Source organism: Symsagittifera roscoffensis, chromosome 7 (genome assembly GCF_963678635.1).
Source record: "Symsagittifera roscoffensis chromosome 7, txSymRosc1.1, whole genome shotgun sequence".
NCBI lineage: Eukaryota > Metazoa > Xenacoelomorpha > Acoela > Convolutidae > Symsagittifera > Symsagittifera roscoffensis.
In genome coordinates, this window is record NC_087068.1 from 29218585 (window position 1) to 29234189 (window position 15605).

Below are 15605 nucleotides of genomic sequence, written 5' to 3' on the forward strand. Positions count from 1 at the left end.
ATCAGATTCGTCTTCATAGCATCTTGGTTTCTTAAAGACTCTTCTGGACTGCTCACTGCGTTCATTGGTTCTGGATAACCTCGTAAGGAATGTCTCCAAAGACCTGTTTAGAGGTTCAAAGGCTGTGGTCATTGCCGTAGCATCCCTAGAGTGTCCCGCCTGAGTGTCCTCACACCTTGTCAAAGGCTCTGTATGCGGTGCATCCCTGCAATCCGAGTCGCCATGAGTGTTTCCCCCTTGGCCCACATGACTCCTCCCCGTGCTCGCATGTCCTCTGTTACCGGAATCACTTCTCCCAGTCGCATGTGTGCCTTGCGTTGGTTGTTTGGTTGTTCATTAGAGGTATGTCTGTTCCCCGTTGAACTTGCTCTACTGTCCGGGCCCCATGTTCTATTACCCCTTGTGGCATAGCCTGATAAACTGCCCCTGCCTCTAGTGGATCCATATGCCCTCCTCCATTGAAGTTCACCTTCGGCTCCCTGCTGGGACCTCCCGACTTCGGTTCCTCTTCTTTTGGTCCACTCTTGCTGCCTAGTAGCTCATCCAACCTATCCTTGATAGCCTGAGTTCGCCTCTCCATCATCGCGTCTATCTTTGTGTCAAGAGTCCCAAGAGACTGCTCTTGCTGAATTCTTAACTTCTCCATGTCGTCTCTTAAGCGTAACTCTCTGTTCCGCTTCTCTTGTCATTCGCGACAAGTTCTTTGCTGTGAGCTCGTCCGATCTTTATTTCAAGCGTTTTTCGCTCCTACCAACTTCTTGTTTATTGCGGTTTATTTCTTCCCGCAGACTTTCTCTTTCAATGTGAACTGCTCTTTCTAGTTCACTCGTTCTTATGGACATCTGTTCATTTTGTTCTCCTAAACTGTCCACTATGTTGTTCAAGGCTTCTTCTAGTGCTGCCCTGTTATCCACGAGTGGCGTCACTAGTGGCGGTGTAACCCTGTCGGTCCCAGGTAGCTTCGTGCTGGTTGAGATTCGGGCCTTGACTCTCTGCCTCGACGTCTTTTCATTATCCACCTCAGGATCCGCCAATGCGTCGCCTAGCCCTCTGTTTCTACTCTCCCCGGTTTGCGGCTCTGAATTTGTCATAGTCGCGAAGCCTCTCAACTGGCCCGGTGTGTTTACCTCTTTGCTTATCGTTCTCACCACACCAAATTTGTCCATGGTTCCAGTCTCTCTTTCGACGTATGCCTCATTCTCCTGGGTCGAACTATTGAGGCTGACTTGAGACCCAAAGTCCACTTGCTCTTCTTCGTCGTCCTCCTCCTCCTGGGATTCACCTTCATTTCCTGTGCCCACTCCCATGGTGAATGGAAAGATGTTTCCTAAGGTGTTCCTCATTCTTTCTGAGAACGATGAGGACGTTGTTTGTTTCTCAGTCCCGCCTGCCATCATGGTGTTGTCTGTTGGAGATGTTCTATTTGCCACTATTTCAGTTGAAATGTCGGACAGTTCCGACATCTCCTCTCGATCCAATGTCCCGGTGGAAGTGGCAAAATCATGGCTTTGTTCTACTGGAGAGATTCACTCGCGAGCCTTCTGCCTCTCCCTTCCAGTCCATGTACTTCCTGGTTGTCATTCTTGGCCGGGTCCGTATTGACCTCCAATTCTAACATTTCTTTTCTCTCTTCTGAGGTCTTCTGACTCCTCGTTTCAACCATTCTGCCTGAAACCGTCTCCCCTTTGTCGGTCCGGGCTCGTTTGATCCGATCCACAAAAGGGTCAGTCATTGTTTTTCTTTGCTTTTTAGATATGAATTTCCTAGAGCTATCACCTCGTTTAGGTATCCTTGACTTGTCTAGACTCATTCTCAATCTGTCACTTCTTAATGCTTATTGCCTTATAGTTTTACTAACAATAATAATGACACAACACAATAAATTTCACAAGATTTTCAAGGCAGTAATTTAAATCAAAAACAAAAAAATATATATGTGCTTGATTGGGTAGTGAGTTTACTATCTTTTAAATTGACTGATAACATCATATTGTGCTAGTTCTCAAACCTTACGACCGATAATCGGTGAGTGTGAACAAATTATGTACAAACTGTACTCTGATAACATACAGGGATTCGTGGTCACTATTTTATAGAATCTTGTGAAATTTATTGTGTTGTGTCATTATTATTGTTAGTAAAACTATAAGGCAATATATGTCAAAATTTATATATTGACAGAATATGAATACCTCTCTTTAAACGTATGTGTATTGTACTTTTAGTCGGTTGCAGTACAATAGTCGAACTCGCTTTTAAAGAAAACGCTTTCCCTGCTTGGTGCTGCACCAAACAGACAAAATTTTCAAGGCAGTAATTTTCTCAAGTGGGCGTCTGTTGCACCCACCGCGCACTGTCTTACCTATCTGCCTTCGGACTGCCCGAGCTAGACCTACTAAAATCCTCAGGGCAGTCACTTTTCAAAAAAAACGTATTGGGTTTCAATCTACACCAATGAATTACGCTCTTTTTAGTTTAGATTTAGTGTAGCGAATATCCGAGTTCGGACCTGTTTTGTTTTGGTCTGGTTTTTATTGAAAGGCAAGTTACCAGTGCAGTCACTGATTCCTAGCCTGTCAGCTAATAACCTAATACCTCTCACTGTAGCCTTTCTTCTGTTTTACCTAAGTCCTTTAATAAAATAATACCCCTCCGGATTGGCACAAATAGGACCCTTCCGGACTAACAAAATTTAGACCCCTCCGGATTGGGACCCCTCTGAGTTAGTAAATATAAAACCCCTCCGGATTGGGACCCCTCCGATTTTGTGATAACAAGACCCCTCCGGATTGGGACCCCTCCGAATTTGAAAAATTTTGGACCCCTCCGGATTGGGAGCCCTCTTGTTTTGTAAAAGTAGCTTTTCGGAGATTTCTTTCTTTCAACCTATACCCCTCCGGATACGTTCTCCGATGCTATTTTGCTTTTTCAATTAACTAGGAAGGGTATGTTATGCTTTCCTAGACCCTTCCGGATTGAGGCTAAGCCTCTTATTTGACAATTCACGCTAACGGTGAAGGGTCTTATCGCTAGCCTAACTTCGGCTCGATTAAGGTTTTCTTGTGCCTTTAGCCTTCCCTTTTCGTCTAGAACAGCCTAAAGTTACTATATTCAACCGCTGTTACCTTTTGGTAGGGGTGTAAGGGCTTTTCTAAAAAAAATTATAAAACGTGAAGGGTCCACCCTCCCAAATTGGTGAATTTGCTAAAAACAATCTCAAAAACTTTGCTCGTTTACTTTTCCGAAAAACTTTTGTCCTTATCAGTAAGCTCAGCAAATTTTTGATTCATTGGTACTAAGATCAACTGGTTATGTCTAGTAGTTCCAAAGTTATTAACCAGAACGTCTTTTTTCTAAAGTCAAAAAATTTGTCTCTTATAGGTTCCGCCTAACTTTTTCCGCAATTCTGTTCTTTTCGACCTAAAACTTATTGATCCGAGCTCAGAAGGCCTATACTCTTCTAGTTCAATGCAAAAGACCCGATCTAAAACGCTTTAGTTGAAAAAATTTGCGAAAAACTATGCTACCTGTACCCCTCCGGATTGATGAATCCACCAAATCAAACTCGTTAAGTTCGATTTCTCTGCGACCCGGAAGGCTTTCGGGAAGCGGGTTTTAAAACTTGTAGATTCATTAGTGGAAGTTGTCCGAACAACTATTTTTACTGTTCTAACTCAAAAATTTCAAAAATTTTTTCTGAATTTATAGTGTTTCGTTTTCTCAAAAATCACGAAGATTCGGTTTTTTGTTCCAAAATAGTTCCAACCACTTCCGAACTAAACTTAACCGGTTCTATCTATTATAGTAGTGCAGTTACGATGTAACACACTACTTTAGCGCTTTTTTCCGTTTCAAAAAATATCGATATCTCAAAAATCGCGACTTGTGGGGGGATCAAAATATCGCTATTTTGACCCTAAAAACCGGTCTGCTTTCTGTGTTTTTCACTGAAAAACGATATAGGAGTATTAATATAGGCTATAGAAGTAATAATATTAGTAATACTATACCCCTCCGGGTTTGTTTAATATCCGAATCAAGGTGCTTAACTCAGATATTCGCAGTTCGGTGAAGGGTCACTACAGTGCAGCACTGTCGAGCCCCCCACAGATTACTATCTTACTTTTTGTACCAAAAGGGATACAAAACTTGTTAACTATACCCAACAGTCGATTGTTTTTGTCGTTGATACCCTTCTTGTTGCTCCTTGTACTGCTTGCCGGATCAGTCTTCTCCCAAGACCCCTCTGGATTGAGCGCAAATCAGCTGACCCTTCCGGATTGAGCGCAATTTATCATTAACGTGCTTAAATTCTCCAATAACCCTATTGTACAAGCCTCACAAACGGGCTACAAAATTGATCGTTACAATCCTGACTGATATAAATGCCTGTAACAACAATATATCTATCATCAACAAACGGGAGGGTCGGATCACATCTTGTCTGGGGGGATGATTTCTACTAATTTTTTATTTTTTTTTTACTGTTTTTGGTTTTTTCGTTTATTTTTTTATGTTTTTTGATTTTCTTGGGTACTATATTATTTTTTGTTCGGTTTTATATATATCTTTAAGTGTTTTTGGTCACAAACCTCTCACGGAACGACGGGACCGCGAATCGCGTCACCCTTCCTGGTTCGTGAATTTTCGGTCTTAACTAGGTTAAAAAGCTATTCACGGTTATCCGGAAGGCTTCGCGTTCCGAACTACCCTTCCGCCCCGGCGGTTTAGGCCTATTAAGGGCGTTAATGTGAGCATCCGCTCGGCGCGGAGTGCTCGGTAACGGTTCTGCCGGTCATGATGTTAAAAAAGAATAACACCCAGGAGCGCCATAAAAACATCTATGTAACATTCGCCCTGAAGATACATATCAACAGAAAATGAAACTAAGTCCTGAGACGACTGGTCAACGTCTAAACAGAGCTTTACATGCTTTTAACCGTCTCTACCAAGCCAGTACTTTCGGTTGTCTTTCTAACATCGGGTCGACGAAACGTTACTGTTCTCCGGCTTCGACCAGAACGCTCAAATTCACTAGATTACATGCAGAAATAGTGAGCTCATGGCTGGGTCTCAGTAACCCCAGACCACGAGGTCACTCCTAAAAACAGGGCTACTACTACCTATTGAATTATTATTGTTTTTGTTCAGTAGATAAAATCATCATCTCCATCGAAGATGGATCAACCCTTTCCCCCAACTCCTAGCTTCTCATCCTAGCAAAATGAATTCAGATGTTAATTAAATTCAACTCAGGACATAATAGGGAAACTAAAAGTCTTTATAAGTTAATAAAAGTTCCAGTCCCGAGACCCCTCCGGATTCCTGAATCCGGGGAAATAAGGCTCTTATTCTCCTTCCGGAAGGCTGGTTTTCCACCCTTCACCGTTGTTCGCAACGGCCTTGCAACTATTGTAGCGACACAATAGTTGCAACTCGGAACGGTGTCTGCTATTCCTGCAATCTGTTGTTGTTTCTCAATCACAATTTCCGTTATTATCGCTATCGCAACTAATGTTGTTGTGTTTTTCTGCCGGTTTTCTGCCAAAATGGCCGTTTCTGACGTTTCTCAGAAATATGACGTCATACTTCGAATTTTTAAAATTTCAAAATACCAGAATATCTTGACCTTCACCGTTTGACTAATCGTCCCAATAACGTTGTTAATCACTTAAAACCGTCAATTCGGAGGGTTCGCTGTTAAAAACTCGAATATGCTGAATCTGCATTTTGGTCCATTCTGGTCGAAGTCACATCTCTTTCAAACAATGTGTGAAAAATTAAACTAAATTAAAACATATAGAACTAGCAAAAAGTTTATTTTATAAACTTAGTTTATAAACTAAACTTTTATAAGTTAAACTAAATTAAAACATATAGAACTAGCAAAAAGTTTAGTTTATGAACTTAGTTTATAAACTAAACTAGCGTTTAGTTTATAAACTAAACGCTAGTTTAGTTTATAAACTTAGCAAGAGATCTAAAACATTTAGACCTGATTGGGGTATGTTTTCAGGTTAACGTTGCTTTTAGTTGGGTTCTAGAATGGCAGAAGAATCACAGAATGGCACCCCTACAGTTAATTCTTGCGTAATGGAAGTAAATGGAACAGCATCTCATATTTTATATATTGGCTGCTCTGTAACTTCTGAAGGCTTCAAGACTGTATCAAGGTCAAGTTGTGGGCTTATAGACAAAGTTATTGTGGTCATTCCTGGAAATCCTGGATGCGCTGACTTCTACCGAAGCTTCGTGGAGTCTTTACATGAAAAGTCTGATTGTAATGTTTTCAATTATTACCTTACAGAATTGTATGATAGATCATGTCATTTTTTTGTTACGCTTGCGACTGGCAAGGTTTATTGAAGTGAAGGTTTATTGTAGGTTTATTGAAGTGGAGTCTTTACATGAAAAGTCTGATTGTAATGTTTTCAATTATTACCTTACAGAATTGTATGATAGATCATGTCATTTTTTTGTTACGCTTGCGACTGGCAAGGTTTATTGAATCAAAAATATTTTTCCAGGCAAAGAGCTGAAATAGAAGCGCTTAGTCTTTTCTTGTGATATGTCATGTCCACAAGCAGACATATCTTGAGCATGTTTGAATCTTAGATACCCGTTTTAATTACACTCGCGGGAGCAAGTGTATTGAAATGAGGAACCAGACTTTTTCCCGTAAACAATTTATCTTGCATATCTGTAAAAAATACATGCAGTTACTTCTTTGTGCAGTCTGACATGCTCAAGTTTCTGGAAATTTAGGTATAACTACCGAGGCCATTTTGGACCTTAATTAATCAAAGTTTTGTGTTTCGGCGTATGTTTTAAAAATTTAATGAGTTTATTTTTTATAATTGTAGCAAAATTATACTCAATAAAATAATCTATCTATCCATGTCTTCTGTCTGTTATATATTCACATGCGGGCTTCACTATTTTGTGATATTTAGGGTTTTTCGACGTATTACTTTTGCATGTTTAACGAAAGATTTTTTTGCAGGTTTAAGCTATATCTTATATTGCAATGCATAAATGTTTTTTTAGTTTTCGAACTAGAGTTGTTTTTTTTTCGTTATGTTTGAAATTAGAAGCCCAGTGGGATGCTGTCAGGCTGACACTAGGGGCCAAAAATTGGGCCTCCAACTATGAAAACACATTTTTTTTTAGCTTACGATATAAGAAGATTTTTGTAATTTTTTCAAAAATTTCTTAAAAATTAGATTTGAAAAATTCCTAAAATTTGGAATGCTCAACCTTGTAGTTAGGTGCTGTCAGGGTACTCCCCAGGGGTTGCAAGTCTTGCCGCAAAATCTGACTGCTCAAATCCTTTAACTTTGCGAGATGCGGCGGTATTTTTTTTTCAAAAATTTTCAAAGAATTTATATATAAAAACTGACAAATATTGAAGTGCTCAACGCTATGGCGGGATGCTCTCAAGATACTCTCAGGATGTTTGTTTGGACTTCAATTTTGACTGATCAACGCCTCTGATTGTCTTAAAAATAAAGTTTCGTTTTTTTGAAACATTTTAAAATTTGAAATGGTCGACTCTTTGGTGAAATGACGTCAGGGTACTACCAGTGGATGCATATATGACATCTCACTTCAATTTTATTGCTCATTAATAAATAAATGTTTCAAGTAAAATGTTAATTACGCTGGATTATGAATCTCTTTATGAATTTGATGATCTCGCAATTGAAATTGTTTTTTTTTTATAAATATGGACAGTTGAGTAGTGTACTGTCAGCTATTATAAGATTTTGTTTGCGAAGATCTGAAACCCAGTTGTTTTGGAGATTTAACCATTTTTGTTTAAAAACTGTCACGTAAAAATTTTTTTATCGTTCAAATTTTGAAATCAAAGCGTTGTTGGTTCCCCACTTCTTTTTTACGGCTGCATTCCTTTCGCTTTTTTCCGTATTTTCCAAGTATAAGCAACCTTCTAACTTGGATTGTTTGATTGAGCGACACATTTCCTGCCATGTTTAAGAAGTCTCATTGTTGGCATGTTTAAGAATTTAACGCTCTTTAAGCTACCGTCTATCTTTCACAGCTATGTGCAATTAAGTTTAAACGCTACTGCTAACCTGCAGATTTTCTTTATGCATCTGTTTTGTGCTTAATCGCATCGTTTTTAATCATACATGTTTCAACTAACTGATGCTTTGCAATGTTTTATAATACTTTATTTATCATTTTTCAAAACTTAACTCCTGGCTATTGAGCATATATTTTTTTTATGTTAAGATGGTTTAAGTCTCTTTTTTTCCAGCTCAAGTCGCAATTTTTTGTGTTCATTTTGAAAATGTTCTTTTATTGCAGAGTGTGCATAAGATCAACAAGACAGCTCGTATCAGGGCGAAGCTGAGATTTTTGTGAAAATCAACCAACTACACGCCATATAAAGTACAAAGTGATAGACTCCGCTCCTAGTTACAAATCAATTATGGCAAATTAGCTTCCTTCAACCAATTTGGAACGATTTCTAAAACGGATTAAATATCCGCTTAAGCGTTAATAATGCGCGTAAATATATCGCGCGTTGAACCACCATTTAAGCTCGGGACAACAAAACCTTTTGAGTGATATCCGTCAAAAATAGCCAGTGAAAAAGTCTGAAGAAATAACCACCCCGAGCATAAATATTCCATTACTTTCGTTACAAAAGTCGGAACAATGGCCAACTATTAAGTACAGCCAATGCTAAGGTTATTAACACAGACTATCATATTACAATTAGCTTTTTAGCTCAAGGTATCGGGGATCTGTAGCGTAGAGGTAGTGAAGGAGAACCGCAACAAAATAGGAGAGTTCGAACCTGAACAGGGTCGGATGTTTTTAATGAACTTTTTCGTATACTAGTAAAAATCCGTCCGCTCTATAAATTGAGGAGTATTAGTTGGTAAATTTCTTTTTTCAAAGTGACTGGTACTGCTAATGCGTCATATTGGCTTGCGTCACTCAGCAATTATGTAGACTCATAATTGGCATGCGTCACTTAAGAAATTTTGTAGACACAAAGTTTTACTCATTCAGTTTATCCCAGTAGCGTTATCGGTCATATTTCTGCTTGTGCATGCGAACTGCAGCTTCGCCTCTGTAAAATTTGTGACTTCCAGTGCAAGAGTAGCACTCGGATCGACAAAATCCAATCCATGGCTTGCATAGAAACTGAGCGAAAAAAGAAACGATTCATACTCTGACAAAATATATTAATTTAGATTTATTATTAGCTGTACACTCACACTCCTCAGGAGTAAAATTCTCTGCATTTGGGGTTGTAAAAATTGAGTAACAAAAATCAGGTAGACAATTTGATTAGTGCTCTAATAGAGTCGGGTAGGTTTGAACTTATTGACGTACTGAGAGGCTGTTCGACGTGCCGAAAGCTATTTTTGGCACTATTAAGCTTCTGAAGTGACCGTTATAGAAACAGAAGGGCTTTTTATAATTGATGTTTCTCTGCTGTTAATAAAAAGAACAGTAGACTTTCCCTCTAAACAGCTGTCTAATAGAAACCCTCCGTCGATGCTGGTTTTTCCAGACTGGGACTCTCAACCCATGCTGGGATTCCTCATTTAAAATTACTTTCTAGCTTACATGATTTGATCTTAATAGGTTTTCATTTCCACCTTGAGGAACAAATATTGCAAAAAATGGACAAAATCATTGGCGGTTGTTTAATTCTCTTAAAAATTCTCTAAAAGTTTCAGTAGAAATTACGAAAACAAAATTGAACCAAAACTTTTTCATTCAATTTCTTCCCTCATCCTTTCACTTGATTGAGTTCGTGACAAAAACTTTATGCAAGCATTCAAATTTCTAGCATTTTTTTTGTTCAGTCTTTTGAGTTTTGTGTCACAGTTATGTGTTCTTATTCATGAAAAGTGTGTTCTGTTATAGGCATTCCAGTGGTTGCAATTAGTCATTCCTTTCACCATTATCAAACCCTGTCTTCATCGTGGAAATCAAAACTATTCCAAGCCGATGTGTTCAATTTGCAGCAACAAGTTCAGCACAAAGTCGACTTCATTAACCAATTTTTTACGGAGAATACTGAAGTTATCCTAATCGGACATTCGATTGGCGGATACGTCTGTTTGAAGCTACTTCAACACTATGGTCGTTGCAGGAGGACGAACAGTGATATAGCAGAAAATAGTGAGACGGAAGCTGAACGGCAAAATCAACGGTTGGTGTGTTATGATAGAAACTTAGTACATGGTTACTTAATGATGCCGACGTTTGAACGAATGAAAGTGTCCCCCAGGGGTCAACAGATGCTTCCGGTGATTCAACATTTGAGATACCTGGTGCTATTTTTGCACTTCCTGTTCACGTCTCTAGTACCGAAATTTTGGTTCTTGACTTTGATTGGCTGGTTCAAAACGGCAAGTCAGGTTGAATTCGTTCGACAAGGCGTGGACACTATTTACAGGACGAGATGTCTCTGTAATTTTCTGTACATGGCCAGTGATGAATTGGAAACAGTGAAGGCATTAGACAAACAACTCATTCAAGGTAAATTTTTCGTGTGTTAATTAAGCTATATTTCGTGATCGTTTCCTGTGAGTCGAGACGACCAGGTGATTCAGACGAGATTGAAAATAATGAAACTGAAATAATAGAAGAGTGGTAATAGCTTACCACTGTAGAACGACAAGTTTTACTATTCCAGTTGTGGTTTAGGAACTTAGACGACAAGAAATAAGACGACCAGAAAATAACGGAATTTAGACAATAACTTGTGTGCAAATTGCGTGAATTTTGTTTACAGACTTAAATTAACTTTTGGCTGAGTAAATACTGGTTGTCCTCAAATTCAGTTTCTTTACGGTCGTCTAATTTGCTTGTCGTCCAATTTCCTAGGCCCCATTCCAGTTTACTCTGTTCCATATTTACCTTTAGTCATTCCATTCTATGCCGAGATCACTCGACTTTCGTGTTAGTTTTAATCATTTGATCAACTCAACCTATAGGTCTGTTTTGTCAAAATTGTTATTTCATTGTCCATACGCTTTGTTAAGAGTAGTCTATGGATGCTAGTACAAAACAGGATAGTGCAAACGTCCGAAAGTAAAAATGGCAACGTGTCGCAGAATCGAATAATGAAATAGCCTATAAGCTAGATTTATTGCTAAGTAGCTTAAGCAAAACAGCTATCAAATACAACGTTATTGACAGCAATAAAAATTTGTTCAGTTGTTTTATAATGTTCTTCGGCTACCGAGACTTGGGTATTCGGCTGTGTGTAAAAGTATGCAGCCCAATGATGCAATAAATAAGACTTGGAGCTTGTATCACGTTGAATTTATGTTTTATTATAATTATTGTCGGTTGCTTGAAGCACTAGCATAGAAGTTTCCAAACACAATATCTAAGTTGAAAAAAGTCGAGAAATCTTCGGTCTTCATCTTTAGCGTTTGAAAAATGGTTGAATAATCTAGAAGAATATACAATTATTTTTTGGCTCTTTGCTTTAAATCTCCGTGTACTTATAATCGAGATATCCCGGGTATTGCGTCAATTATACATATATCTTAAATATACTTAAGCTTTACATTAGAAAGCGTTATCAAATCGGAACATGGAATTTTTCCCTGGTTGACAACTAGTCTTATCAGAATCACTGAACTGCTTCGTAAGTTTAACTTAAATGCTGGCATTTGTCTTTTTGAAATATTTGCTCCGACATGAACTTCATTCGAGAAGAACATATGATTTTCGTCTCATTGTCTGTCTGCTTGTCTTTCATGCTGTTTGTAATATATCGCAAGTGTTGCGAAGCTCAGTGTTAAACTTTAAATTCGTGTTTCAGATTCCATCTCGAAGACTACGTTCTACTACACTCCTGGAGACGGGTGGGCTCCCGCTCACTACGGCGAGGAACTGAGAGACAGAATGGGCAGTGAGGGGGTCAAAGTCATCATAGGTCAAGAGGGGTTCGCACACCAGTTCCTGGATCAGGACTCGGAAAGTGCAGCGGAGATGATATTGAAATGGTGCAAGGCAGATGAAGTGCTCTAATTCTAGAAGTGTCTCTATTCATTAAACTTGAGTAAACTTGGATGCCCGTGGATTAAATTAGAGACATTTATAATTTATTTAATCTCAAAGTTTTTTTTGGTTGGTTTTCAGCGAATTAGTAAACAGTGACAGTTAGGAGTTATATGTAACTCAAACGAGAAACTTCCAAGCGTTTTTGCTTTTTAAATTCATTCGCTAAACAGAACGCAAATTATGTTAATCAATTACAGATGTACAAATGGCGAAAAAAACGAATAGCTGTTTCAAAATCGGATTTAAAATTGCAGATTTCCCAGCAGAATGGAAAAGTCTCAATGATATATATATTTTTTAAACCAAATAGTGATTTTTTAACCAAGAAATGGCACTATTAAAAAATTCTGGAAATGCAAAGAGTTTTATGGTCAACCAATTTTCTTTGAAAATGATTCTTAAAACTATCAGTTATTTTTTTCTCGGTTTTCTTTAGACGTAAATCTCTGTTGGCTGTGATCTTACGAGTGCCGGCCGTTAAGTTCTCAAGTGTTACCATTTAAAGACTGCGTGTGGACGACCGAGCTGATTAAATTCCCTGATGTCCTGAGTGCATAAATTGGCGTTAAATTAAATGAGATTGGTTTATTGAGGGAATCACGTCTCTTTTCCACTTTCCCTCCACATTAGAATTTCAGTTTTGAAAACTATTTTTAAGTTGTCATAATTTACAGAAAGTTTGCATGGTGAACAACTTCAATATTGTGAATAGATTTGTTCTTCATACCTTACATCGTAACATCACGCAATTAGACAATATAACACGTAAGACAACTAAGAAAAGTGAAAATTTGAATATGAACGGACAATGGAAAAGAGCCGGAATCCCTAATGTCCAAAGGACTGAGCGACCGGAAATTGTAAGTTAATGAAAATAAGGGTTTTGCACTTGCGAGAGCCAGTGCCTTGTAATCGTGAACTAGACTTTTTCCCGTAAACAACTTTTCTTACAAATCTTCGTATTGTTATTCTTCTGTTCTTTATTCCCTTCTCTTTTCTTTTGCGAAGCGAGTGTATTAGTACAAACCTTTTTTTTCAAAGCTAAGTGGCAAATTTTGGTGCCACTTTTGGGGCACCTTAACAGCTTTTTGATGGCATGTGCTTTGACATTCGAATAGTAATAATTTAACACAGTTGATGGATTTTTAATCATCAAATGAACCGAAAAAAGTGCTGTGTTTCAAACAACATAACAATAATTAAATCTCAATTTCAGAATTTTTGTAACTTAATTTATCTCGCAATTTTTAAAATGCACAAACCATGCAAAGTTACTGTGGATGCCTTTAGTTTGTTATATTTCAAATTGTTACATGCAAAATTGAGTATTTGTATTTGGTGCCACTTTTGCTGAATAGCATTGGCAAGTTGTTAGTATATGTAGCTGCTTTCTTCGTGAATAGTGTTTTTCGGTTGTTAAGCTTGCATGGCTGAGTGGATAGTGCGTGAGAGTCAAAATCTCTTGATTGCAGAAGGTCACAAATTCGAATCCTATACATTAGAGTTTTTGCTAATTCGAGGCTTATTTCTAATGTTTCTTTCTTCACTTGATAGAGCTGTTTTTTGGTCGTGTTTTCACAGGTTTGCGCAGCTTCACCTCTGTGTTATAAATTTTTTCTTTATTAGTGAACCTTATCAACTTCCAGGTTCCTTCCCACTTGGCCTAGAGGTAACGCGGTTGGCTTTGTATCCTAAGGTCTGGGGTTCGAGTCCAGGCCGGACCTTGTTTTTTTTCAGTATGTATGCTAATGAAAAAGAAGGATAGACGGTTAACAGTGCAAAAGCTCAGAATGTTCCAACCATACTAAAAATTGCAATTTTTTTTTCAAATTATGGTCGTTTTTCTGTGTGGTGTGATAGTAAGATCTGAAGGAAAAAAAATAGAAATTAGGTATAATCGTCAGTCATAGTCAAAAAGGCCAATTGAGAAACAGTTTTTTTTTAAAATTTACAAGCAAAACGTAAAAAAAAATTGTAGGGAAAAATCAAGAAAATTTCTTTTTTTTGCAGAAGTGTTTTGATTACCAAAATGATGCTAAATATTTTAAAAAGTAAGTTCACTCGAGTAAAAAAAATTAACTTTAAAAATGTTTTCACTAAAAAAGTTTTAATAAAAATTTCGAAAAATAAAAATCTCGAATAGGCCATTGTAAGCCTGCAAACCATATTAACTCGAAATAAGACCAAAATTCCAAACCGGTTTTTTTATCGACATAGAAAAATTGTTCAAAATTATTTAAGGTTGTTCGAATGACGAGTGAAAGGTCTTTAATATGATTTATAACTTGACGCTATGCGAAGATTTTTTATGGTACATAATTTAGGGTGGAAACGAAAAGAAAAATTATAAACTCAGCTAACAAATTTGAACAGAAAAACGAAAATCAGACGAATTTTAAAGAAATATTTTTGTTTCGACCATTTAATAAAAAATGAGGAACTTTGTATCCGCATACAAAGTTCCTCATAGAAACTTTGTTTCAATACAAAGTTCCTCATGTTTTGAATGGTCGAAACAAAAATATTTCTTTAAATTTCGTCTGACTTTCGTTTGTCTGCTCAAATTTGTTGGCTGAGTTACCAAAGCACGGATTTTGCTTGTGCTCCAAGCCACTTTTATTGTAGTTGCCAGTGCAAGTGTTTGTTTATTGCAGCTTCAGTTGTGACTTAAAACTTGACTTCTAAATCATACCTTTTGGGCTCCACTTGTGTCTGCTCAAAGATTGTTGACTTTGTTTCCTCCTGGTAAATTTTGTTCCGTTCAATGTTCAAATGTTTGGCATTTTTGACTAGAATATTTTGTTTCAACATTTAAATTTTTTTGTGGGAAAAACTGAATAGTCCGACTATAGATTGTCGACAACGGATTTTTTTCAGCTGGAAGCAGTTTTAATTGTAGTTTTAGTTTCAATTGTTGATTAATTCCTGTTTATTGTAAATTTACTTATCCTGTCTCTTATTTTTCCATTTTTTGTGTTTTTTTTTCGCGTAGAATTTTTGTTCGGCCTAGATAATTTCGGCTCGTGTTTTGTCGGCTAAAAAATTTTTACATCGGTTGAATAAATCAAGGTGGTTATAATATAAAATTTACAAATTAAATTTATTTAATCGCTCAACATTTTCATTACTATTTTTTTTAAGTATTTGTTTGTTTTCGGATTAATAATTACTTAGTGTCGACTTAGTGAAAGCCCAGAAACTACTACAGGCTTGCTTAATTCGGTTTTTTTCGTATTTCCATAAATTTTTTATTTCCATAAAAAATATTAAAGAAATTGATTTTTTATCAAGTTTTTTTTCGTCTTAATTATTTCCATCTCACTTCCTAGTTGGTAGCTCGCAATGTTACGCTTTCGTTGTATCACAAGTGATGTGAAGCATTCGGTCTTTCAGGCAAGTGAATAGCCGTCGTATCACACAGCCTAATTGCTGTTGTTATACAAGCAAAACTGTTTTGATAATACGAGTCTATTTTTCAACTGCAAGTCGCACATTTTAGTGCAAGGTTGTCTCGGCGATATTGAAGCAGCATGACCTTT

The 15605-nt window shown here is 37.4% G+C and overlaps 1 protein-coding gene across 3 annotated transcripts; it reads left to right on the plus strand.

Annotated features, from left to right (window-relative positions):
• The first annotated feature begins 5972 nt into the window (after positions 1-5972).
• Positions 5973-12116, plus strand: LOC134851680 (lipid droplet-associated hydrolase-like). 3 transcript variants are annotated; one of them, XM_063867865.1, is made up of 3 exons: positions 5973-6280; positions 9910-10527; positions 11825-12116. In XM_063867865.1, the coding sequence occupies exons 1-3, from the start codon at positions 6046-6048 to the stop codon at positions 12031-12033; spliced, it is 1062 nt and encodes a 353-aa protein (XP_063723935.1). In that variant the 5' UTR covers positions 5973-6045; the 3' UTR covers positions 12034-12116. The 3 variants fall into 3 exon arrangements, with proteins under 3 accessions (XP_063723935.1, XP_063723936.1, XP_063723937.1); XM_063867866.1 differs by having other exon boundaries at positions 6162-6272; XM_063867867.1 differs by lacking the exon at positions 5973-6280 and adding an exon at positions 6401-6414.
• The last annotated feature ends 3489 nt before the right edge of the window (positions 12117-15605 follow it).